The 25,928-nt window shown below is 43.8% G+C and overlaps 1 protein-coding gene across 7 annotated transcripts in view; it reads right to left on the bottom strand.

Annotated features, from left to right (window-relative positions):
- The window catches only part of slc25a21 (solute carrier family 25 member 21), a 788,318-nt gene extending 770,877 nt beyond the window's left edge, over window positions 1-17,441 (bottom strand). For 3 of the 7 annotated variants that reach the window (XM_078562808.1, XM_078562806.1, XM_078562805.1), the window contains exon 1: window positions 17,171-17,245. Coding sequence is in view for 2 of the 7 variants with exons in the window: in XM_078562809.1 (XP_078418935.1) it covers window positions 17,171-17,237 (67 nt within the window). In the remaining 5 variants the exon portion in view is untranslated. Of the gene's footprint in view, window positions 1-17,170; window positions 17,246-17,344 lie in introns of those variants that run through there. The other 4 variants (XM_078562809.1, XM_078562804.1, XM_078562810.1 and 1 more) reach the window with 3 other exon arrangements.
- Between the last annotated feature and the right edge of the window lie 8,487 nt (window positions 17,442-25,928).

Here is a 25,928-nt window from a genome sequence, read left to right on the forward strand (position 1 = left end):
TTCAAACAGAGGAAGGGAAAAAAAAGATAAAAGCAAAAAACTACGGATGCTGGAAATCCAAAACAAAAACAAAAATACCTGGAAAAACTCAGCAGGTCTGGCAGCATCTGCGGAGAGGAACACAGTTAACGTTTCGAATCCGTAAGACTCTTCAACAGAACTAAGGAACAATAGAAAAGAGGTGAAATATAAGCTGATGTAAGGGGGGTTGGGACAAGAAGAGCTGGATAGAGGGCCAGTGATAGGTGGAGATAATCAAAAGATGTCACAGACAAAAGGACAAAGAGGTGTTGAAGGTGGTGATATTATCTAAAGGAATGTGCTAATTAAGGGTAGAAAGCAGGACAAGCAAAGTACAGATAGCCCTAGTGGGGTGGGGTGGGCTGAAGGAATCGAAAAAGGCTAAAAGGTAGAGATAAAACAATGGATGGAAATACATTTAAAAATAATGGAAATAGGTGGGAAAAGAAAAATCTATATAAATTATTGGAAAAAACAAAAAGGAGGGGGAAAATCGGAAAGGGGGTGGGGATGGAGGAGAGAGTTCATGATCTAAAATTGTTGAACACAATATTCAGTCCGGAAGGCTGTAAAGAGACTAGTCGGAAGATAAGGTGCTGTTCCTCCAGTTTGCGTTGAGCTTCACTAAAACAATGCAACAGGCCAAGGACGGACATGTGGGCATGAGAGCAGGGTGGAGTGTTGAAATGGCAAGCGACAGGGAGGTCTGGGTCATGCTTGCGGACAGACCAAAGGTGTTCTGCAAAGCGGTCACCCAGTCTGCGTTTGGTCTCTCCAATGTAGAGGAAACCGCATTGGGAGTAACGAATGCAGTACAGTAAATTGAGGGAAGTGCAAGTGAAATGCTGCTTCTCTTGAAAGGAGTGTTTGGGCCCTTGGGCGGTGAGGAGAGGGGAAGGAAAGGGGCAGGTGTTGCACCTTCTGCGGTTGCATGGGAAAGTGCCGTGGGAGGGGGTTGAGGTGTAGGGGAAACTGATTTGAGAGGCAACAAGCTCAAGCACCTTGCAGAGGAAAAGGTATTTGGAGATGGAGGAGTAGTAGTTAGTGAGGGTTGGGAGGGGGCTTTTGAGGACCAGAGTGATGTCCATGGTTTTTAAAAAGGGAAAACAGTGCCTGATGAGAAGGAACCAATTACAATTCAGTAACAGGAAACCAAGTAGGGTTGTCAAGAGTTTAGTAAGCATGGGATTGAAGGAGAAAAAGGTCACAGAATCACAGAATTGTTACAGTGCAGAAGGCAGCTATTCAGCCCGTGGTGTCTGCACCAGCTCTCCGAATGAGCAAGTCATTCTAGTGTCATTCCCCTGCCTTTGCCCCATAATCCTACACATTCTTCCTTTTCAGCTAACAGTCTAATTCTCTTAGAAACCATACACAAGTTACGGTACAGAAAGAAGCCATTCAAACCCATCATGTCTGTGCTGGCCAGAAAAAGTTGAAAAAGAAACTAACTGCCCATTTTTATCCCACTTTCCAGCACGTGATCCTTGCATGTTACAGAACTTCAGATGCAGATCCAAGTACCTTTTAAATGAGTTGAGCGTTTCAGCCTCAACCGCTGATTTAGGTAGTGAATTCCAGATGCCTACCACCCTCTGCATGAAAAGGTTTTACCTCATGTCCCCTTGGTAACTGACCCCTCAGCTAGGGGAAACAGGTCTTTACCATCTACCCTATCTAGGCCCCTCATAATTTTATACACCTCAATTAGGTCACCCCTCAGCCTCCTCTGCTCCAAGGAAAGCAACCCATAGCCTATCCAATCTTTCCTCAAAGCTGCTCTGAGGATTATTTTCCAATCATCAATAGATACAGGTGAGATACCAGAGGATTGGAGGTCTACAAATGTACCATTATTTAAAAAGGGTGCAAGGGATAAGCCAGAAAATTATAGACCAGTCAGTCTGACTTCAGTGGTGGGCATATTATTGGATTTAATTCTGAGAGACAGGATAAACTGTCTGTTATGACCCAGCAGTTGGTAAAGCTGAGTTATTTAAAAATCCCAGAGGGAAACTTTGAACAATTGTCATAACCTACATTTTAAGTGGTATGTTTGAGATGCAACTCTCAATTCAGGAATCAGACCACGAGCTCTCGAGAGGTTTTATATTAAACTCAATGAAACATTTTTTCATGGCTACAAATTACTGCTATCATAACTTTTAACAAGTTCCCGAACTAATCTCCATTAAGGCAGCAGCAACCACTAGACTTAACCAGACACCAGGCAAAGCATTTTCACCTTACAAATTCGCTCACTGTTCCTGTGGAGACAGTTGTAGGCTTACAGTTGCTTTGATCTTACATTGCCTCTGCTCTGCACACAGGAAAACTGCTATCAGTTATATCCAACAGGTCTCATTGAATGTAAATCCAACCATCATCCCTTGATGTTCAATGGCATGACCATCACTGAATCCTCTATTATCAACATCCTGGGGGGTTACCATTGACCAGAAACTGAACTGGACTAGTCATATAAATACTGTGGCTACAAGAGCAGGTCAGAGGCTAGGAATCAGAGGCAATGCATAACTCACCTCCTGACTCTTCAAAGCCTGTCCACCATCTACAAGGCACAGGTCAGGAGTGTGATGGAATATTCTCCACTTGCTTGGATGAGTGTAGCTTCACCAACACTCAAGAACCTTGACATCATCCAGGACAAATCAGCCCACTTGATTGGCACCACATCCACAAACATTCACTCCCTCCGCCACCGAGGCACAGTAGCAGCAGTGTATACCATCTACAAGATACACTGCAGGAATTCACCATGGATCCTTCAACAGCACCTTCCAAACCCACGACTGCTATCATCTAGAAGTACAAGGGCAACAGATAGACGGGAACACCACTACCTGGAAGTTCCCCTCCGAGTCACTCACAATCCTGGCTTGGAAATATATCGCCGTTCCTTCACTGTCGCTGGGTCAAAATCCTGGGACTCCCTTCCTAACAGCACTGCGGGTGTACCTACACCACATGGATTGCAGCAGTTCGAGAAGGCAGCTCACCACCACCTTCTCAAGGGCAGCTAGGTGTGGACAATAAATGCTCAGTCAGTGAAGCCCACATCCCGTGAATGAATAAAGAATAAGTTATACAGGGCATTGTTGAGACCACATCTCGAATATTGTGTGAAGTTTTGGTCTCCTTATTTAAGGAATGGTGTAAATGCGTTGGTGGCAGTTCGGAGGAGGTTTACTAGTTTGATACCTGGAATGAGCAGATTGTCTTATGAGGAAAGGTTAGGCAGACTGGACTTGTTTCCTCTGGAGTTTAGAAGAATCAGGGGTGACTTTATTGAAGTACATAAGATCCTGAACGGTGTTGACAAGGTGGATGTGGAAAGGATGTTTCCTGTTATGGGAAAACAGTGTCAAATCAGTGGGAGGCATTCAAAAGTGAGATTCCACGGGCACAGTGTAGACATGCCTCCACAAAAAAATGGGTGGTACTGCCAAATCTAGAGCCCCCTGACTATCCAAGTGCATATAGGCCAAGATAATTCAGAAAAAGAAAGCTTATTACAGTCACAAAAGACTTAATACTGTAGAAAGCCTAGAGGAGTATAGAAATTACAGGGGTGAAGTAAAAATGGAAATTAGGAAAGCAAAGAGAGGATACGAGAAAATATTGGCAGGTAAAATTAAAGAAAACGCAAAGATGTTTTACCAGTACATTGAGCAAGAGAATAACTAAGGAAAGGGTGGGGCCTATAAGCGATGTGCAAGATAACTTGTGGATTGATGCTGAAGATGTGGACAGGGTTCTCAATGAGTACTTTGTCTCCGTCTTCACAAAGGAGAGGGATGATGCAGACATTCTAGTTAATGAGGAGGAGTGTAAAACATTAGATACATTAAGCACAGTGAGAGAGGGAGTACTGGAGCAACTGACATCCTTGAAGGTGGATAAGCCACCAGGGCCGGATGGATTGTATCCCAGGCTGTTAAAGGAAGTCAGGGAGGGCCCATAGCATTTGCAGTACCCAGTGCCTTCAGCCCTTTCTTGATATCACGTGTGGTAAATCGAATTAGCTGAAGACTGGCATCTGTGATGCTGGGGACTTCCAGCGGAGACCGAGATGGATCTTCCACTCGGTACTTCTGGCTGAAGATTGTAGCAAATGCTTCAGCCTTATCTAAAATTCAAAAAAAGCATTCCACAAATTGCAAGTACTTCAACTCTAATTAAACACAAAAGCAACAATCCAACAGGAGGTTACTTTCCAAACATTTGTGAAAAGCAAAATTCCTGGAGTTTTAAATGGCGAGGTGGGTGACGATGTGCAAGAATCAGATTTAGATGTTCAGCATCAGTCCAAAACAATGTAGATTCGGACAGATCAGTTTTCACTGATGTGCTGGGTTCCTCCATCATTGAGGATGGGGTTATTTGTGGAGCCTGCTCCTCCAGTGAGTTGTTTCATTGTCCACCACCATTCACAACTGGATGTGGCAGGACCGCAGAGCTTAGATCTGATCTGTTGGTTGTGGGATCACTTAGCTCTATCATTTGCTGCTTATGCTGTTTGGCACGCAAGTAGTCCTGTGTTATAGCTTCACCACGTTGATACCTCATTTTTAGGGATGCCTGGTGCTGCTCATGACATGCCCTCCTGCACTCTTCATTGAATCAGGGTTTATACCCTGGCTTGATGGTAATGGCAGGATGGAGGATGTGCCAGGCCATGAGGTTACGGGTTGTGTTTGAGTACAATTCTGCTGCTGCTAATTGCCCACAGCACCTCATGAATGCCCAGTCCTGAGTTGCTCGGTCTGTTCGAAATCTATCTCATTTAGCACAGCGGTAGTGCCACACAACACAATGGAGGGTATCCTCAATGTGAAGATGTGACTTCGTCTCCACAATGACTGTGTGGTGGTCACTCCTACCGATACTGTCATGGGCAGATGCATCTGCGGCAGGCAGGTTGGTGAGGATGAGGTCAAGTATGTTTTTCCCTCTTGTTGGTTCCCTCACCACCCACCGCAGACCCAGTCTAGCAGCTATGTCATTTCGGACTCGGCCAGCTCGGTCAGTAGTGGTGCTACCAAACTACTCTTGGTGATGGACATTGAAGTCCCCTGCCCAGAGTACATTCTGAGCCCTTGCCACCCTCAGTGCTTCCTCCAAGTGGTGTTCAACATGGAGGAGCCCTGATTCATCCACTGAAGGAGGTACATGGTAATCAGCAGGAGGTTTCCTTGCCCATGTTTGACCTGATGCCATGAGACTTCATGGGGTCCGGAGTCAATGACCTGTACCATGGTGCCATGGCCAGCCTGCTCATCCAGCCTGCAGATCTCGCTTTTGTCCACACAGGTTTGAGCATCTCAAATCTGTTTGACAATTGCAAAGTCTGAATCACTTCCACTACTGTCTGCTCGGTCCCATCACATGGCTCACTCACAGTCACATCCTCCTGTCCCTCACTGTTGACCAAAACAGATGACCCTATTCTAAGAGGTATGACCATCTTCTGGAACAAACTGTAAAGGTATTTCTCCCCCTCCCTTATGTTGTGCAGTGTTTGCAGTTCAGCTTCCAGATCAATAATCCTGTACCGGAATTCCTCTAGCTGCTTACTTTCTGCAGACTTGTTTGTCATGGTTCGTCTTGGCGTCCAAAAACTACCACATTGCACAGCTGCAACATTACACCTGTCCTGCCATTGTTACTTATGTTATTTAGTTAATTTAATTACTTATTTTATTAACTTAGAATAGTTCCTACATTTACCACACCTCTTTCCCCATGCACCAAATTCCTACGTGAACCTAATTCGCCACACACTCAGTCTCCACCTCACTCGGGCATAGTCATCTCTTCACCCCCTGAGCATTTGAGAGAGAGTGTGTGTGGAAGGAAGATTGAATGCACGTGGCAATCTAGGGGAGAGGAACATTGGAAGGAGAGATCAAAACCCTGGAGGTGGATCCTTGCGTAAGGCATCTGAGAGAAAACGTTGGTTTGGGAGAAAATTCCAAAGCGAGTTCTTGGAGAATGGAGATTGGAAACCCCCACGTGAAAGACAGAGTTCAGTGAGTCCAGTTGGCTCACGGTGTGACAAGCACCTGGGGGAGTTGAGAGATCCATAGCATCTGTTTGGGGTGGCATCTGTCACTTGGTTTCAGCGTCTGGTGTGCCTGACCACAGGTCACCTATTGGTTTATGTGGACTATGTACTTATTGTGAATATTAGAGTATAAGATAGCTTTTATAACTTGTGTTATCCTTACAAATCTGTATATTTCTGTAAAGGTATTGTTGTGGGTAAAGGAGTTGTGTCATATAGTTCATCTTTTCTTGTTTAATAAATGTTTTATTCTTTTGTTAAAAGTTCATCAGCTGACTCCTGTGACTCAGCTCAGTAGCCACTATCCACGTTTCTGAAAAAAAAATTGTTTTCTGACCATCAAGATCTATTAAGCTGGGTTCCACCCTGGGATCTAGCTTGCCCAGTAGTAACAATAGGTAACACCTAAAAGGACTTACCGGAACTTACCATGTGAACCTAATTCGTTATTCACTCAGTCTCCGCCTCACTCCAGCATAGTCGCCTGTCTCCTCGCATGTCCCTTAATTTATTTCCTCCACTCCAACCAATCGGAGATTTATCTTTTTTTCTTATTTTCCTGTTCACCTTCTGGTTCTAACAATATAACTATCTCTCTCCGCAGGTGGTTTCTGACCCATTGAATGTTTTCATTGATTTCTTTTTTTTCCCTCATTATCCTTTACATGGACGCGAGTGTCACTGGCTTACCAGGCCATTTCAGAGGGCAGTTAAGAGTCAACCCCATTGCTGTGGGTCCGGAGTCACATGTCAGCCAGAGCAGGTAACGACGGCAGATTTTGTTCCCTAAAGGGCATTAGCGGTTTTTCTGACAATTATTTCACGGTCACATTTTCAGCTTTTGAACAGCAGATTTATTAATTGAATTTAAATTACACCAGCTGCCAGGTGGGACTTGAACCCTATGTCCCCAGAACATTAGCTTGGGCCTCTGGATTACTAGTCCAGTGACATTACCACTACACCTATTTTATTTTAGGTGAAAAATGACTTTATTGCTGGCTTTATGACAAACATTTAACTGCAAATGCCAAACACTGCATCTTTAGAACTGTTGAGTCACATCACCATTTCTGACTTTTACACTTCCTCTTCATGTCAATGATAAAGCAGGTAAATAATTTACCTGCCTTCAGCCAATGAAGTTTAGGACAACTATTAGAACCTGGAGTCGCTCACTATCCAATTTTCTTTGCTAAAAGTACATACCCACTTTCTGCCCCACATCAACTTCATAATTAACTATTTCATTCCAAAATATTTCTATTTTTGAAACTCAACTACTAAAAGCATAAAAGCTCAAAATGCTTTTTGAGTTTGCAATCTGAACTGCTGCACTGTTTTCAGTTCAACTGCCTATCACTAAAACAAAATGGTCGTAAAAATCTTGTCACTGACTCAACAGTTCTAAAGGTGCAGTGTTTGACATTTGCAGTAAAATATTTGGAAACTTATCAAATTAAATTTAAAAGGTCTACCTAATACGTGTATCCCATACATAAACCATTCAGGTCTAATTCTTTAATACTGTTTTTTTCTGGATTAATCTCACACAACTTTAAAACCATATTAAATAATAGTTAACTTTATCCAACCTAAGAAAAACACATTCATTCCATTTCATTTTTTTGAGTCTTTTTGCAATAGGGGTTGATATCAGTGAAGTATGATGTGTGTGCTGCTGACCTCTGCTATCCTTAAATCATAAATGTGAAAATCAAAGAATAAAAATTGGGGATGAAATGATTGGGAAGTGTCAGGTGACAGCCTATCATTCCATGGTAACATTATATCTTTTTCTTCAAGTTCTCTGTCCAAAGGCAGGTCTGACCCAGAGCACCATGATCAGGCCTCAAATCCACCCCAGCCAGAATGGGGATTAAACCCTTGCTGTTCGCAGCAATCTGATCCACATCAGCCATCTGGCCCCCCTCTGCCCAAGGAGTCCGAGTTGCCGGGGCAACATAAATGCCTGCAGCTATGGATAGTTATGGTAGAGGCTTCAATTTCTTTCCATCACCTGGCTGACCAGGAATTTCTCTTGCTCTCATCACCTTCCATTGGTGTATGTTAGGATGGGTGGGGGGGTCAATTGAAGGGAAGTTTAAAAAATGAAAAAGAAACAAGAGAGCAGAGGTGCAGGGTAGTGAAGAGCTGAACGATAATCAAAGCCTGACAGGAATGGGCAGAAAATAGAAGCAGAAGAAGGCAACAGAAATTAGAACCACAATGAGTAATAATGGTAAAAAGTCAAAGCTTAAGGCTCTTGATCTGAATGCACGCAGAATTAGTAACAAGATAGATGAGTTGACAGCACAAATAGAAATAAATGATAATGACTTGATAGCTATTTCAGAGACATGGTTGCTGGGTGGGAACTCAATATTCAAGGGTATTCGACATTCCGGAAAAATAGGCAAAAAGGCAAAGGAGGTGGAGTAGCTTTGTTAATAAAGGAAGGTATCAGTGCGGTAGTGAGTAGTGATACAGGTGCAATAGATTGTGATGTGGAATCAGTTTGGGTGGAAACAAGGAATAGCAAGGGGAAAAAGTCACGGGTGGGAGTCGTCCACAGGCCCCCAAGGAGTTGCCTCACTATAGGGCAAAGTATAAATCGGGAAATAACTGAGGCATGTAAGAAGGGCGCTACAATTGTCACGGGTGATTTTAATCTGCATATTGACTCGACAAATGAGATTGGTACGGGTAACATGGAAGACGAATTTGTCGAGTGCATCGGGGGTTGTTTCTTAAAGCAAAATGTTGCAGAACCTACCTGGGAACAGGCTATTTTAGATCCAGTAACGTGTAATGAGGTGGGATTAATAAGAGATATCATAGTTAAGGATCCTCTATGGAGTAGCAATCACAACATGGTAGAATTCAAATTCAGTTTGAGGGCAAGCAACTCGGGTCTCAAACCAGTGTCCTCAACTTAAATAAGGGCAATTACAGAGATATGAAGAAAGAGTTGTCTAAAGCGGGCTGGGAAAATAGACTAAGAGGAAGGTTAGTGGATGAGCAATGGCAGACCTTTAAGTAGATATTTCATAACGTACAGCAAAATTTTATCCCAGTCAAAAAGAAGGACTCAATGAGAAGGATGAACCACCCGTGGTTAACAAAGGTGGTCAAGGAGAGTAACCTATCAAAAACTAGTGGTCCCCACAGGATTGGGAATTTGTTTAGGAACCAGCAACAGATGACTAAAAAACTAATAAAGTGGGAGAAAATCGATTATGATATAAATTGGCAAGAAATATATAAACAAACAACAAGGGCTTCTATGGGTATATAAAAAGAAAGCAAGTGGCAAAAATGAGCGTGGGGCCCTTGGGGGATGTGACTGGAGAATTGATAATGGGGAACAGGGGAATGGCAGATGATTTAATTCAATATTTTACATCGATCTTCACGGTGGAGGACACTATCAACATCCCAAAGATATCAGATAAACAAGGAGCTAATGGGAGGGAAGATCTTGTAACAGTCTTTATCACAAGGGACAAAGTGTTTAACAAACTAATGGGACTAAAAGGGACTAAAGGTAGACAAGTCACCAGGACCTGATGGCCTGCATCTAAGGGTTTTAAAAGAAGTGGCTGCAGATATAGTGGAGGCAGTGGTTGAAATATTCCAGAACTCACTGGATTCCGGGAGGGTCCCAGCGGATTGGAAAACCGCTAATGTGAAGCCCCTGTTCAAGAAGGGAGACAAAAAGCAGGAAACTATAGGCCAGTCAGCCTAACATCTGTTGTTGGGAAAATGCTAGAGTCCATTATTAAGGAAGAAATAGCAGGACATTTAAAAAAGCTGAACAAAATCAAACAGCTTTGTGAATGGGAAATCATATTTGACAAATTTGCTAAAGTTCTTTGAGGATATAACAAGCAGAGTTGTTAAAGGGGAACTGGTAGATGTAGTGTGTTTGGATTTCCAGAAGGCATTTGATAAGGTGCCACATAAAAGGTTATTGCACAAGATAGGAGCTCACAGTATTGGGGGTAATGTTTTAGCATGAATTGAGGATTGGTTAACACATAGAAGACATAGTCAGGATTAATGCGTCTTTTTCAGGTTGGAAAGATGTAACTAGTGGAGTGCCACAAGGATCAGTCCTCGGGCCTCAATTATTTACTATCAATATTAATGACTTGGAAGAGGGGGCAGAATGTAATGTATCCAAACTTGCTGACGACAGGAAAATAGGTGGGAGGGCATGTTGTGATGAGGGCATAAGAAATCTGCAAGGGAATATAGATAGGTTGAGTGAGTGGGCAAAAACTTGGCAAATGGAGTTTAATGCAAGTGTGAGGACATGCATTTTGGTAGGAAGAATCAAAAGGCAGGCTATTATTTAAATGGAGAGAGACTCCAAAAAAAGTGCAGCACAGAGGGATCTGGGTGTTCTAGAGCATGAAACACAAAAAGTTAGCATGTAGGTGCAGCAAATAATTAAGGAGGCAAATGGAATTTTGGCCTGTATTCCTAGGGGGTTGGAGTTTAAAAATAGGGAAGTCTTGTTACAACTTTACAGGGTGTTGGTGAGGCTGCAGCTGGAGTACTGTGTACAGTTTAGGTCCCTGTATTTAAGAAAGGATAGACTGGCAATGGAGGCAGTTCAAGAGAGATTCACTGGGCTGATTCCTGGGATGAAAGGGGTTGACTTATCAAGAATGGCTAAACAGGTTAGGCCTTTATTCATTAGAACTTAGAAGAATGTGGGGTGATCTTATTGAAGCGTACAAGATTCTGAGGGGGCTTGACAGGGCAGATGTTGAGAAGATGTTTCCACTAGTGGGGGAATCTCAAACTAGGGGACATAGTTAGAAAATAAGGGGACACTCGTTTAAAACTGAGATGCAATGGAATTTCTTCTCTCAGAGGTTAGTGAATGTCTGGAATTCTCTACCCCAGATAGTTGTGGAGGCTAGATCACTGAAAGTATTTAAAGAGGAGGTAGATGGATTTTTGAAATATCGGGGAGTTGAGCGCTATGAAGAGCTGGCAAAAAAGAGGATGAGGCCTGGGGCAGATCAGCCATGATCTTATTGAATGGCGGAGCAGGCTTGAGGGGCTGAATGGCCCACTCCTGCTCCTATTTCTTATGGTCTTATGACTCACAAGTTGATAATCAACCTTTTCAGCCAGGTTACGAACACACATCTCTTACCCATCAAATCCTCGAGTGGGACCTGGACCCAGAGCTTCTGGCTCAGAGGCAGGAACACTACCCACTGTGTCACAGGACCTCTGAAATTATACTCTTTTGAGCAAACAATAAACCAATTAACTAATAAAATAATTAGCAGTTCTAAAAGGGGCACTATAACAAAAATCAAAAACTTTAACAGAAACTTATCAAATTAAATTAATGTTACCAGGGTTAAGATTAAGACTTGAACCAACAACCATCTGATTCAGAAGCAAAATTGCTACCAACTGAGCCACAATGCATTCACCTCTGACAGTATATGATGGCTTAGTTTTGCTGTGATTACTTCCACAAAATGTATCAGCATTCACCATCATTGCTCCTTTGAAACCGATAGCAACTTTTGGAGTCCACCAACATGCAGTTAAATGCAAAAGTCCAGAAGTTGCTGTTAGTGATTCTACACTTCTCCATAGTGGGAGTGCTGAAATCCCTGTAGCTTGCAACCAATTAGAAACCACTGAACTGTCAAGATCTTCCGCTTGTATCCTGTAATATTGCTGTTAAAAATCCATGATAAAGTTATGCCTTGTTAATAAGGGGTAATTGGGTTTCTAATAGCATAAGTCATAACTATTGAAAAACTCTGTGACCCTGAAAAACTAGTTTTTTTTTGCATAAGGTCTTTTTTTCCCCCCATTCTGATTAAAATTCCAAGTTCTTTAATAAGTTAAAAGTTTATAATATTTCAGCTTCTAATGTGTATGTCCCAATCTTTATTTCTGTAAAATTTATAAACATTGAAGGAAAAAATCAGTGCATTTTACTCCATGATTTGCTGTCTGTGCAAATACTTCAATGTGATTGGCTGCTTATCCTGCTTCATATTATTGCTGTTGCAAAATGTCCAGAAATCCCTTGGACTTGGTGCTAGATTTAAACTAATGTAAGGAAAGATGAAATCCATTCCACAAAGCTCACTAGATCTTTGTGGCCACCTTTCTTCAAGATCAGTGGCAAGCAGCATCACTTAACCATTGACTGCAAAATCTAGACCAACATACTAATTCATCAATGCAGGTGATTAAGAGAGATACAGGCAAGCGGGGGTGGATTTACAATGAAACATACCGTGCCATGGCATGGGGCCTCTTAACAATAGGGGGGCCCAAAAATGAATGAGTTTCAAAACATTCAAACTGGGTGTGCGAACTGGTGCTGCATTTACAAAGTTAAAAATGGAAGCACCGAGTAAATTAGTTATTTTTGGGGCCAAGCCTCTTGTGTGACAGAAATGACAGGCACCCGGGGTGGTCTGGGCAATATCTCCGCCTCTGATCAGCTACAAAAACATACCTGAAGAAAACATGTTCAGATGCGCTCGCTTTACTGACAAATGATAATTTTGCAAAACTGTTCTGTCTCATTCTCTGTCAAACCTTCACAAAGTAAATAGTAAGACTCCCACTATTCAACCAGGAAAGCAGTGCTTTGCAAGTAAGTTTTAAAGGCGATTGAAATGTTCAGAAATTATATTAACAGACAATTAGGAATTTCTCCTTTTCCAACCAGACTGATGCAGCAATTATATTTCCCACTTTTTCTGATGAATCCCTCTCCTCCCACATACACTCTCTGATACAAGGCATGTCACTTGTTAACAGGCCTAGAGCAGACCACTAGGGGCGCATGGTGAACCAACTCATTTTACCGAACAATAGTGAAGTCCGTCCATTCCCCTCAGCCCATGATTGCCAAAGCAAGTAGAGAGCTCGCTCACTGGCTGTTTGAACAAGCAGCCAGCTCCACAGGTTAAAGGTGTCAACAGTGGCTCCTGGCTAGCAGTCTAGCCTCTGGGTCAGATGGTTGTGGGTTCAAGCCCCACTCCTGTCCAAACAGACATTCCAGGGAAGTGCTGGCCTGTCAGAAATGCGACTTTTGGATGTAAAAGATCCCATAAGGATATTTTGAAGAAAAGCATATGAGTTACCCTTGGTGTCCTGGCCAATATTTATCCCTCAATCAACGTCACAGAAAACAGATTCTGGTCACTATCACTGTGATAGTGTTTGTGGGATCTTACTGGGCACAAACTGGCTGTGGAGTTTCCCACGTTCCCACTTCAAAAATATTTCATTGGCTGTATAGCTTTGGAACTTGTACAGGACAGGGGTGTGGATACCTGCCTCGTCAGCTTGGATCAGGAGAAGGCCTTTGACAGAATATCGCACACCTACATGGGGGATGTGCTCTCCAAAATGGGGTTTGGGGAGGGAATTCGAAATTGGATCCAACTGCTCTACACTAACATCAGTAGCGCAGTCTCAATCAATGGGTGGGAAACAGATAGCTTTCCGATTAAATCTGGAGTCAGGCAGGGCTGTCCTCTCTCGCCTGTCCTTTTCGTGTGTTGCATAGAACCCTTTGCCGAGTCCATCAGGAAGGATCCGGGCATAAGAGGAGTGACGATCCCAGGCAGTGGAGGCACTCAGGTAAAAGCCTCCCTGTACATGGACGACGTCGCCGTCTTCTGCTCGGATCCGCTGTCGGTGCACAGACTGATGCACATCTGCGACCAGTTCGAACTGGCCTCGGGAGCCAAGGTAAATCGTGGGAAGAGCGAGGCCATGTTCTTTGGGAACTGGGCTGACCGATCCTTTGTCCCCTTCACTGTCAGGGCTGACGGCCTGAGGGTGCTGGGGATATGGTTCGGAGGGACCGGGGCATGCGTTAGAAACTGGAAGGAGCGAGTGGCTATGGTGAAGAGGAAACTGGGCATGTGGGAGCGACGCTCCCTCTCCATTGCGGGAAAGAACCTGGTCATCAGGTGTGAGGTACTCTCGCTGTTGCTGTACGTGGCGCAGGTCTGGCCCATTCCAGACTCCTGCGCAACGGCGATCACTCGAGCCATCTTCCGCTTTGTCTGGAGGTCGAAAATGGATCGTGTCCGCAGGGACGCGATGTACAAGCCTCTAGATAAAGGGGGAAAAAACGTGCCCAACATCGCCCTCATACTGATGGCCACCTTTGTGTGCGGCTGCATCAAGCGGTGCGTAGACCCTCAGTACGCAAACACCAAGTGTCACTACGTGCTGAGGTTCTACCTGTCCCCGGTGTTGCGAAGGATGGGTCTGGCCACGCTGCCGCGGAACGCTCCAAGTAGTTGGACCGTGCCGTACCACCTGTCCCTGGTGGAAAAATTTATGCAGAAAAACACCTTTGACCACAAGTCCATCAGGCAGTGGTCAGCACGTAACGTCCTAGAGGCCCTGAGGGATAAGGAGAGGGTGGACCCTGTGGGATGGTTCCCCGAGCAGACTGTCAAAGTCATTTGGCAGAATGCCTCATCGCCAGAACTTTCCAACAAGCACCAAGACGTAGCTTGGCTGGTGGTGAGAAAGGCCCTCCCCGTCAGATCCTTCCTACACGCCAGGAGGCTCACCCCCTCTGCACGTTGCCCTCGAGGTGGCTGTGGTGGGGAAGAGACCGTTGTTCACCTCCTTGTGGATTGTGCCTTTGCAAAGAAAGTCTGGAGAGAGATGCAGTGGTTGCTGTCGAGGTTCATCCCGAGCAGTTCTGTGACACAGGACTCTGTGCTCTACGGGCTGTTCCCAGGGACACACACCGAGACAAACATCGACTGCAGCTGGAGGATCATCAACTCGGTGAAAGAGGCGCTTTGGTCTGCCCGAAACTTGTTGGTCTTCCAGCACAAAGAGTTGTCCCCGACCGATTGTTGCGGACTGGCACAATCCAAAGTCCAGGACTACGTGCTGAGGGACGCACTAAAGCTTGGGGCAGCTGCCGCAAAGGCGCAATGGGGAAGGGTCGCTGTCTAAGACCTTTCTACCACAGCGCACCGAGAGACTGGGAACTGTTTAGAGCCCCTCGGGCTGTACAGATCAAAATGAAAGGCTGTAAATGATTGTAATATTGTTTGTACTGATGCACCTGGTGATACATTTTGTAAAAGTTTAACCTGGATTGTACCCTTGTAATGTTGTTATTGAAATGGTTTGGAATGTGATTGAAGATATTTTATGAATAAAGCATATTTTTACAAAAAAAAAGTATAGCTTTGGAACTTCTGGTAGTCCTGAAAGGCACTATATAATTGCAAGTCTTTAAATTCTGGAATGGCTATGAGGTGGTTTTAAAAGTACCAACCCACCAGGCTGGGACAGGAGGAATTGTAATTCACACACATGCTTACGGCTAGCTTCTTACCTCAATAATGCCAAGTTAGACTCAATGACAGGAAATAAATAGAGGCAGATTTGACTGGCGCTGCTCTGGGCTACATCATATCAGCTGGTTTTATAATCACATCTTCAGAATGATTCCTTGGCTCTCACTCCAGACATCATGTCTAGCACAGAGAGACACCATAAACTGGATTGTAAAACAGACCATGGTCGGATGTTGGAGGGAAGATGCTGGGCAGTCTCAGAGCCTCAATCCCATTGAGGAATTCCCACATTTCCATTCTCTCTTAATAATCAGCAAGCTTTGACGGGAGAGGAGTTTCAGTAAAACCCAAGCCAGTTGGGTCAGAGGTTGAAACATTGATCGTGAGCCAAGGTCAATTTAATTTGATTTTAATTTAAATGATTGTAACGCAGGTCGGCCTGAAACCACAACAGCAGCTCATGCTCTTTCACTGAGCGACAATTTTACAAGATTTTCCAGCGAGTGATGAGATCTCAGTAAAGTGCAACATTTCTCAGGTCTCCTAGGTAACCAGTGCTATTTTGCCTCAGTAAACTGTTGGCAACAGAGCAGGACTCCAGTCTGCTATCTCCGTCCTTGAACAAAATTATACCAACAGACTGACATCGATGTTCAAGTGGGCATCTGGTCAACTTTCTTCTCCTACCTGTAGACACTTTCTCCCTCTCTCTCTTTGTGTATAATCTGTCCTTGGTTTTTGGCTTTTCTCATCAGCAAGTTCCACGTTTGCTCACCTCAATATTTACTATCATTCAGGCAAGAGGTAAACTTGGATTTCAACAAGACAACTATTCATACAGGCATGTTTTTTTACAAGTGAAGAAGCACTGATCAATTTGTGTATTTTCTTGGCTTCGCATTTCGTGTCCCAAGGGGGCCCAAAAATGAAGCTGAGCACAAGGCCCCACTAACTGTAAATCTGCCACTGCTGGCAAGGTAAATGAGATTGCAGGACAACATTAATCACAAAGCATGGCCCTTCAAAGTCCTCTATCAGCAGGGATTTAAAAGACAGTGTTTCCAAAGTGGGGGGGGGGGGGGGGGGATTTCCTCCACAGCAGGAAATCAGTTTTTGTATTCCAGCAGTGAAATTTGTATTTCCTTAATAATTGAAAAGTAATCACGTTCAGAAAACCAATTACCCAATTCTGCGAGCTGAAGCTTCACAAACATAAATACGCCCTTAAAACCTGAATTAAACTGTTGTAATTCTGGGCGTTGGATAATGTTCCTAATAACCCTGGGAACAGTCTGATTGATGGATGGGCGCCCTCGGTGTGGAGCTTCTGAATCACGGAACTAGAGTATTGCTCACCAGTTATTGAGTAAGAGCAGTTCTTAGTCGGTATCCAGGGGGCCCGACACGTGTACACGATGAGCCTTTACGCTTGTCATAAGCTTGTTGTATGCGGTGACACTGGCAAAGCAATATCTTTACTTTTTCCTCGTTGCGTTGAGGGCATTTAGAGTCAACCATTACTCTCCGACCTCTTTTCAACATAGTTCCAGCCGATTTAGAAACATATTTGGAAGCCATTGATTTTGCCGTCAGTCCAGCAACTCGCGTGCCAAAACATTCCGTACTTAAACATCTTTGCATAAAATATATTTCTGCGTCTATTCACTCCAAAATGTACATTGTGTGTGCGTGTTTTTAAGTATTCCTCTTGACTCACCCGCAGACCCTCCGGCAACTGTCTGATGAGAGGCTTCTCGCAACAAACTCTGTCTTTTCACCGTCATTTTCCACTCTGGAACAAAATATCTCCATTAACCGCGTTATTAAATCATGCTATGTTGGTTATAAATAAAAGTTACGGAAATAACTTAGGTTTCATGACTGTGCCGACCTCAATCTTTTGTTAAATTAGACAAAGTTATACAGCACTGAAAGTACAACTCGCAGCTGCAAACAGCGAAATAATACGGGGCAAAGCATGAGATCAGCATGGGCGGGGACTGCAGAGCTTGGGAGGGACAGAGACAACGCGTGAAATCAAATTGGGTCGGGGATAAAGAATGGGAAAGGAGCAGCAGGAGCAAAGTACGAGATAAATATGGGCAAGGGTGCAGAACCTGAGAAGAGTGGTAAAGTGTGTGATTGGGTTAGGGTGCAAAGCAAAAGGGGAGGAAAGAGTTGGAGATAGACCAAGTGAAGGTCGGAGAAGAGTGGAAGGAAAGTTGATGAAATTACATTGGGGAGGCCAAACGCAGATTGGATGATCACTTTGCAGAACACCATTATGCAATCCACAAGCATGACCCTGAGTTTCAGGTGGTTGGTCATTTTAATTGTCCACCCCACTCCCACTTTGACCTCCTAGATTTTTCAAATGAAGCACAATTGAAGCTCCAGGAATAACACCTCTCGGCCTTCCCTCCTGGAATGGCCGAAAGTCTCCTAGAACAGGCATCAATCTCCCAGCGGCCAAAGAAAGTCTTCCTGGAGATTTCAAAACAATATTTCATTGACACTATTGAGTGAGTTAGGCCAGTTTGCTCCACAAACATCATCATCCTGCAAATCAGGAAGGAGGGTCCTCCAGCACTGGCTGGGAAATGTAGTCTATCGGTGCGCGATGGAGAGTGGGGACCTGAGTGTAAAGCAGACAACAACTCCCTGAGGAACTGTGGCTGAGAGCGGGGTGGGAGGTAGGAGTGGTGATGTGACTTGTTTAGTGAAATGCCAGAAGTTCAGGTAAAGGGTGAGAGTAGTAGCTGAATGCAGCTGTAACAGAGTGTAAGCAGCAGTTCAGTTGAGATTGAGATTTTCTTGTTGCTGATGCTTTCCATCAACAGCAGTATGAGGCGGTGGAGCAGGATTTGTATTTATATATCCCTATTCATACACAGCCAACTCATAAACCTCCCAGAAGGAAAAAGCAGTAAAAGCTGGGAAATAAGGATACTAGTCTGAACTGGTCTTGTATATCTTAAAATGGAACACCAATAAAAACTGGTCCGAACTGTTTTTCCCTTCTGGGCTAGAACCTGCTCACGCCATGCCTCTGGAGTTCCGTGGCATAACTTCCATAATGTCCCCTGGAATATGTCCAGCCAGAGTTGGCAATCCTTAGCACCTCATCTTTCAGTTGGACACTTTACAGCCTTTCAGACCCAACATGGTGTTCAAAAATTTCAGATAATAATCAGTGCTCCCAGTTTTCCTACAGCATATGTTAGTAATAATCCTCCTTTGTGCAGAGCAGTAATGGAGTGGTAGCATAGTGGTAATGTTATGAGTGATCCAGAAGCCTGCACTAAGGCTTCAGAGACATGAGTTCAATCCCACCATAGTTTTAATTTCAATTAATTAATAAATCTGGAATTTAAAAAAAGCTAGCCTCAGTAGTAGCATTCATAGGGTGTGGGCCATGCTGGCTTGGCCGGCAAAGCATTTGTTGCCCATCCCTTATTGTCCTTGAGAAGGTAGTGGTGAGCTGCCTTCTTGAGCCACAGCAGTCCATGTGGTGTAGGTACACCCACAGTAGTGTTAGGGAGGGAGTTCCAGGATTTTGACCTGGCAATAGTGAAGGAACAGCGGTATGGTTCCAAGTCAGGATGATGTGTGGCTTGGAAGGGAATTTGCAGGTGGTGGTGTTCCCATGTATCTGCTGCCTTTGTCCTTCAAGTTGGGAGAGGTTGCAGGTTTGGAAGATGCTGTTGAAGGAAACTACCAGATTGTGTATAACTATCATAAAACTACCAGATTGTTGTAAAAACCCATTAGATTCACTATGTCCTTCAGGGAGTAAATCTGCCATCTTTATCTGGATTGGCCTACATGTGACTCCAGATCCACAGCAATGTGGTTAACTCTTGACTGCCCTCTGAACTGGCCTAGCAAGCCACTCAGTTGTATCAAACCATTACAGAAGTTGTATAAGAACAAAAGCGGATGTACCACCCAGCTTCAGCCTAGGCACCGGACAGAACAAAGCCAATCCTACAACATCCTCCTCGTTAACAGCTGGAGACTTGCACAAAATTGGGATAGCTGTCCTACTGACTAGTCAAGGAGCAGCCTGACATGGTTATACTCATTAAATCATACCTCACAGCCAATGTCCCAGACACCTCCATTGCTATGGGGCAGGACATACCCACAAGTAGCGACAGCACAATGGTATACAGTCAGGAGGGAGTCCTCAACATTGACTCTGCACCCCACAAAGTCTCATGGCATCAAGTCAAACATGGGCAAGGAAATCTCCTGCTGATTACCAGCCACCACCCTCCTTCAGCTTTTAAATCAATACTCCTCCATGTTGAACACCACTTGAAAGAAGGACTATGGATGGCAAGTGCACAGAATGTCTTCATGACTTCATTGTCCATCACCAAGAGTGCCTCAGTAGCACCATTACTGACTGAACTGACAAGAACATATGGCAGGTGGGGATAGAACCGACAAGAGGGAGAAACCTACTCCAGATCTCACTCACCAATTTGCCTGTCACAGATGCATTTGTCCATGATAGCATTTGTAGGATTGACCACCACAGAATTCTTGTGGAGACAAAATCCTGTCTTCTATCAAGGACAACCTCCATCATGTGTAGTACTACCGCTGTGCTAAATGGGATAGATTCAGAACATATCTAGCAGGTATAAATCAGGCATCCATGAGGCACTTTGGGTCATCAGCAACAGCAGATTTATATTTATATTCACCTTCCAAACCCATGATCACTACCACCTAGAAAGACAAGGACAGCAGGTAGATGGGAACACCACTACCTGGAAGTCCCCCTCCAAGTCACTCACCATCCTGACTTGGAAATATATCGTCGTTCCTTCACTATCACTGGGTCAAAATCCTGGAACTCCCTTCCTAACAGCACTGGGGTGTACCTATACCACATGGACTGCAGCGGTTCAAGAAGGCAACTCACCACCACCTTCTCAAGGGCAACTAGGAATGCTGGCCCAGCCAGCGAAGCCCAGATCCCGTGAATGAATAAAAAACAAAACAACAATCCATAACCTCATGGTCCAGCATACCTCCCATCCTACTATTAGGAAACCTACCCTTCAATGAGATGTGCAGGATAGCATGCCAGGAGCAGCAGCAGGGATACCTAAAATTGAGGTACCAACCTGGTAAAGCTACAACACAGGACTACACCCATGTTGACTAGTAAAAGCAACAAGCTATCGACAGAGCACAGCCAATGGGTCAGATCAAAGCTGTCTGCCTGTTTCATCCTGTCATTCTGCCACATTCAGTCATGAAGGAGGAGGCTCCAAAAACATCCCTATCCTCAATGATGGGGGAACCCAGCATGTCGGTACAAAAGACAAGGCTGAAGCATTTGCAATCATCTTCAGCCAGAAGTGCCAAATGGGTAATTCATCTTGGCTTCCTCCTGAAGCCTCCAGCATAATAGATGCCAGCATACAGCCAATATGATTCACTCCATGTGATATCAAGAAATGGCTGAACCCACTGGATACTGCAAAGGCTGTGGGCCCTGTCAACATACTGACAATAGTACTGAAGAATCGTACTCCAGAACTATAGTCTCGTGTAAAAGTGGACTCCATGACTTTTAGCCTAAAAAGAACATAATTTTTCATATACCTTGAGTAAAATTTGATCCTAGCTTTCAGGGATCAAAGCCTAATAATTTCAAAACCCAAAGTATAATCTTGGAGATGTTAATCATTCCATTTCAATGTAAATGTATAAATACTAATCAAAATGAGCACCGATAAATAAATGCTTAAATCAGTTATATGTTTAAGTTTTGTTTTTGTTTATTCAAATTATTAAAGTGATCAGGTTATGAATAATAGTTAAAATGAAATCTTTAGTGTTGTTGGGTTTTACTTTAATCCATTGTGATTGTCTTTTTTGGATTTCACTTGGGCCCAAATCATGTAGGCATGTTAACCCCTCAAAAATATTACCAATGTAAGTTTCAACCCCAAGACTTTTGGCCTAAAAGATTGGCCTCAAAATTTCAACCTTTACATGAGTATAGATGGTAGCCATGCCCCTAGCCAAACTGTTCGAGTACAGCTACAACACTGGCATGTACCAGACAATGTGTAAACTTGCCAAGGTAGGTCCTGTGCACAAAAAGGGGGACAACTCTAATTTGGCCAGTTACCATCCCATCAGACTACTCTCAAGCATCAGCAAAGTGATGAAATTATCAACACTGCTATCACAAGGCAATTATAAAGCTGTGGTACGTGGAAGCCAATCACTTCAGCCCAGAACATTGCTGCTGGAGTTCCTGAGGGTACTGTCCTATGCCAAACCATCTTCAACTGCTTTATCAATGAACTTCCCTCTCAGTGGGGTAGTGGGAAATTTTGAGGCACAGGAGCTCCAAGAAAATGTGTTGGCCTTATTATTTCTAAATCTACTATTACATTGTTTTCCTCTGTATTAGTCATTTAATTCCCTAAACGTAAGTAAAACAATGCTTTTTAACTGAAAAGCATAAGTGCCCATAGGCATTTAATTTCAAACCATGTGGGCATTTTGAATCATTAGTCTTCAGCATAGCTAGAATTTCATTATCCAACAGTTTAATTATTAAATCCAAGCCTATTAAAAACATGAAATACAGGAAACTTTACTGACAGGATATAGAACAAAACTGGGTAAATAGAGTTAAAATACAAATCAGTAATAATTTAACTGAATGGCAGAACAAGCTGAAGGGGCAGAATGGCCTACACTTGTTCCTACTTTCTATGCTCCTATATAGATGTCAATGAATGGGGCAAGGCACATGAGTTCAAACATTCATGCATCAAACTCTTTCTCCAGTCAATTCGAACTAGTCCAGATCTCAAAGAACTATCAGTCAGCTAAATTAATGGCTCGCATAATACCTCTCCAATTTTTTACAGTATTCGAAGTTAAATGTCATCAGGTCCAGAACCTGATCAATCTTCAGTGCATCAAACCAAGCTAAGGCCATTTATACATTTACATTTAAGAAGTCAACATCTAAAGCATTTGTACCCATCACTGTATCATCATCAATTGTGAAAATGAACACAAAATATATATTTAGCATTTCAGCCGCATCCGACTCCTCAATCCTAACCACCATGCTAAATCTTTCAAAGGACCTATGTGGCTTTTCTGGCCTCTAGCAGAGCTTATAAAGTTTTACCAAGGGAATGCCACTTGATCGGTTTTTTTTTTCCAGTGCATTTTTGGCATTCAATTGTGGCTTTAGTTAACTTCAGCTGTATCTGATACCTCTCCATGCATTCTTGCCACTGTTTTAGACTTGGTAAAATATTTATTTTTAAGGCTGCTTTCCCTATGGACCTTCATTTTGACATTTAGATTTCAGGTTAGCATATACTGTCCTGTTTATAATAAGGACATAACAAGAACTTCTGACTATATATTTAAATAACTTTTATTTTTCTTCACTATTACTTATTTCCACCAACCAGCACATCCCTATCTCCACTTTTGAACTCTTTCTTTATACCTGAAAATTGAGCCCATTCTTACAGCAGGTACCAAGTTGTCTGCAGAATTTTCGCAACCAAATGAAATCTGATGATACGATGACTGTCAATATGAATTCAGGGCTTGTTAGGATATGAAATATCGCCACCAGAAACAGTGGCAAGAATAGAATCCATCATACGTTTCATATCTGAAATTTAAAAAGAGGAGTATGGGGAATAGGATGACATGGATAGTTCTTTCTGAAAGTTGTGCAGTTATAATGATGGCCCAAGTGGCTTCCTTCTGTGCTGTGAAATTCTACAGTTCCCACATGGAAAACAGATATCATCCAATCACCACACCCTCAACTTCTCTCTCTCCCCCCGCACCCCCCACCTTAAACCAGCTTATATTTCATCTTTCTCCTAACTATGCTTCAGTTCTGCCGAAGGGTCATGAAGACTCGAAACGTTGACTGATTTCTTCTCCACCGATGCTGCCAGACCTGCTGAGTTTTTCCAGGTAATTCTGTTTTTGTTTTTATCATCTCAGGAGTACTGCTACTGATTAAATCCATTACTTCCTAACATGTTGAGTAAGGAAGAAATTCTTGCCTGCATCCACAACGATCTATTCCCTGCTGCCCTATCTATTGCATAATGTAACACACCCTAATTTCTGACCAATTATCATTGTTCCGTAAAATACATAGCCTTTTCATTTCAGGTATTGTGGTTGTGCTTCAAATAGGTTAAATAAAGTGATTGACAAAACTTCTGGGGTCTAAAGAAACCTCTGCATTCCTAGAGAATTTGACTTTAAATCACCCAAGTCTTGATTCTTCTAAAATATTTATCAGGCTGAGAAGCCTAAAAAGGTTGCAGCCCTGGTGCTGAGATTCTATAATAGAGTCCATTGCCTGATTCATTACTGCTTACAATGAAAGAAAGGACATTAATCAAAAACCAGAATACATTATTCTTTCTGAGGGAATGCAGGATTAAAGTGGACTGACTTGGCCTCACCTCAGTGTTAGAGTGAGGGATTTACCTGTAGAATGTGCTTCTCTCTCCCAGTGAGCTGATGGCACACTCCTATATGCCACATGCTACTGCGATGACGGGTGCCTCTTGAACATTTCCATTAGTCAACTGCATCACAATGCCAGGTGATGCCTCCCCAGTTGGAGGGTCCTGTTAGGATTGGCTCACTCCTGAAGGAGTGGGCCTGTTTCCTGAATACAAACAGGTCACACACACACACGTACGTGCACACACACACACAAACTCACTCTCTCACTCCCACACATTCACTCTCTCTCTCTCTACTCTCATACACTCACTCTCCCTCTCTCTCCCAGACACACTCCCTATCTCACTCCCACATTCACCCTCTCTCTGTCACTCCCACACACACACTCTCTCTCACTCCCACACTCTCACTCTCTCACTCCCGCACACTTCCTCTCGCTCCCACACACTCACTCTCTCTCTCACACACACATACACACACACACACGTCAGCCTCTTCCTCCCACATCCCCCCTCCCCACCTCCCCAACCTGGGGCCCCACTCCACAGCGTCTCACTCCAAGGCCTCAAAGCCAGCCTCTTCTCTGTGGGGCCCTGGGCCTCGCAGCCAGTGTCTCCTCCCTGGGGTCCCGGGCCTTGCAGCCAGCCTCTCTTCCTGGGGCTGGGCTCTTGCAGTCAGCCTCTCCTCCCTGGGGTCCCAGGCCTCCGCTCCCCTGCACTCTGCTCCCTGGGTCCTGATGGGAGGTGCTGGAGCACCGCTCCAGTGTTCTCTGGCAGCACTACACAACTGTACCCTCCAGCATAAGATCTGAACTGGAGATGTTCACTGATCATTGCAATATTCAGTACCATTTGCAACCCCTCAGATACTGAAGAAGTCTGTGTCTACATATAGCAACATTCAGGCTTGGATTGATAACTGGAAAGTGGCATTTGTGTCATACAATGACCATCTCCAACAAGGGAGAATCTCACCATGGTCCCATGATGTTCAATTGCAATACCAGTGCTGAATGCCCCACCATCTAGACACTGGAGGCTACCGTTGGCCAGAAACGTAAATGGACCAGCCTTTTAATTATTGCGGCTACAAGAGCAGGAGAGAGGCTGGGGATTCTGCAGCAGGTAGCTCAATCCCTGACTGCTCAGAGTCTGTCTACCATCTACAAGGCAGAAGTCAGGAGAGTGATGGAATACTCCCCACTTGTCCAGGTCAGTGTGGCTCCAACAACACAAAGCAGGGACTTGGAATGTGGGAATGATGCTCCCTCTCAATTATGGGTAGCAACCTGGTCATCAAGTACATGGTACTCTCAGTGTTATTGTATATAGTGTAGTTCTGACCCATACCAATCCCTCTGCCACAAAAGATACTTGAGCCATGTTTGGCTTCATCTGGAGATCAAAAATGGACCATGACCACAGGGACACAATGTACAAATATCCAGATAGAGGGGAAAAACATATCCAACATCTCCCTCAGTCTGATGGCCATATTTGTGGGCGACTGCATCATGCTGTACGTAAACCTTTGATTCACAGACACAAAATTTCAACACATACTGAGGTCCTATCTGACCCCGGTGTTGCGAAGGATGTGTCTGGCAACATTACTATGGAATGCCCTGTTCAGTTGAACCATGCTGTACCACCTGATGCTTGTAGAACTTTGTGCAGTAAAACACTATGACCACAAATCAATTAGAAACTGATCTCAAGGCCCTGCGGTAAAAGAAGATGGTGGTTCTACGAGCAGACTGTAAAAGTCATTTAGCAGAATGCCACACTGCCAGAACTTTCAAACAACCTCCAAGACATAGCTGGCTAGTGATAAGCTGAGCCCACTCCCTCAGATTCTTTATGCAACCGTGGCATCTCAGCATCTTCACACATTGTCCTTGAGGCAGCTGTGGTGGAAAGAAACCATCATCCATCTCCTTCTGGAAAGTGCTTTTTCAAATAATGCATGGA

This window comes from Cetorhinus maximus, chromosome 18 (assembly GCF_964194155.1).
Source record: "Cetorhinus maximus chromosome 18, sCetMax3.hap1.1, whole genome shotgun sequence".
Classification (NCBI taxonomy): Eukaryota; Metazoa; Chordata; class Chondrichthyes; order Lamniformes; family Cetorhinidae; genus Cetorhinus; species Cetorhinus maximus.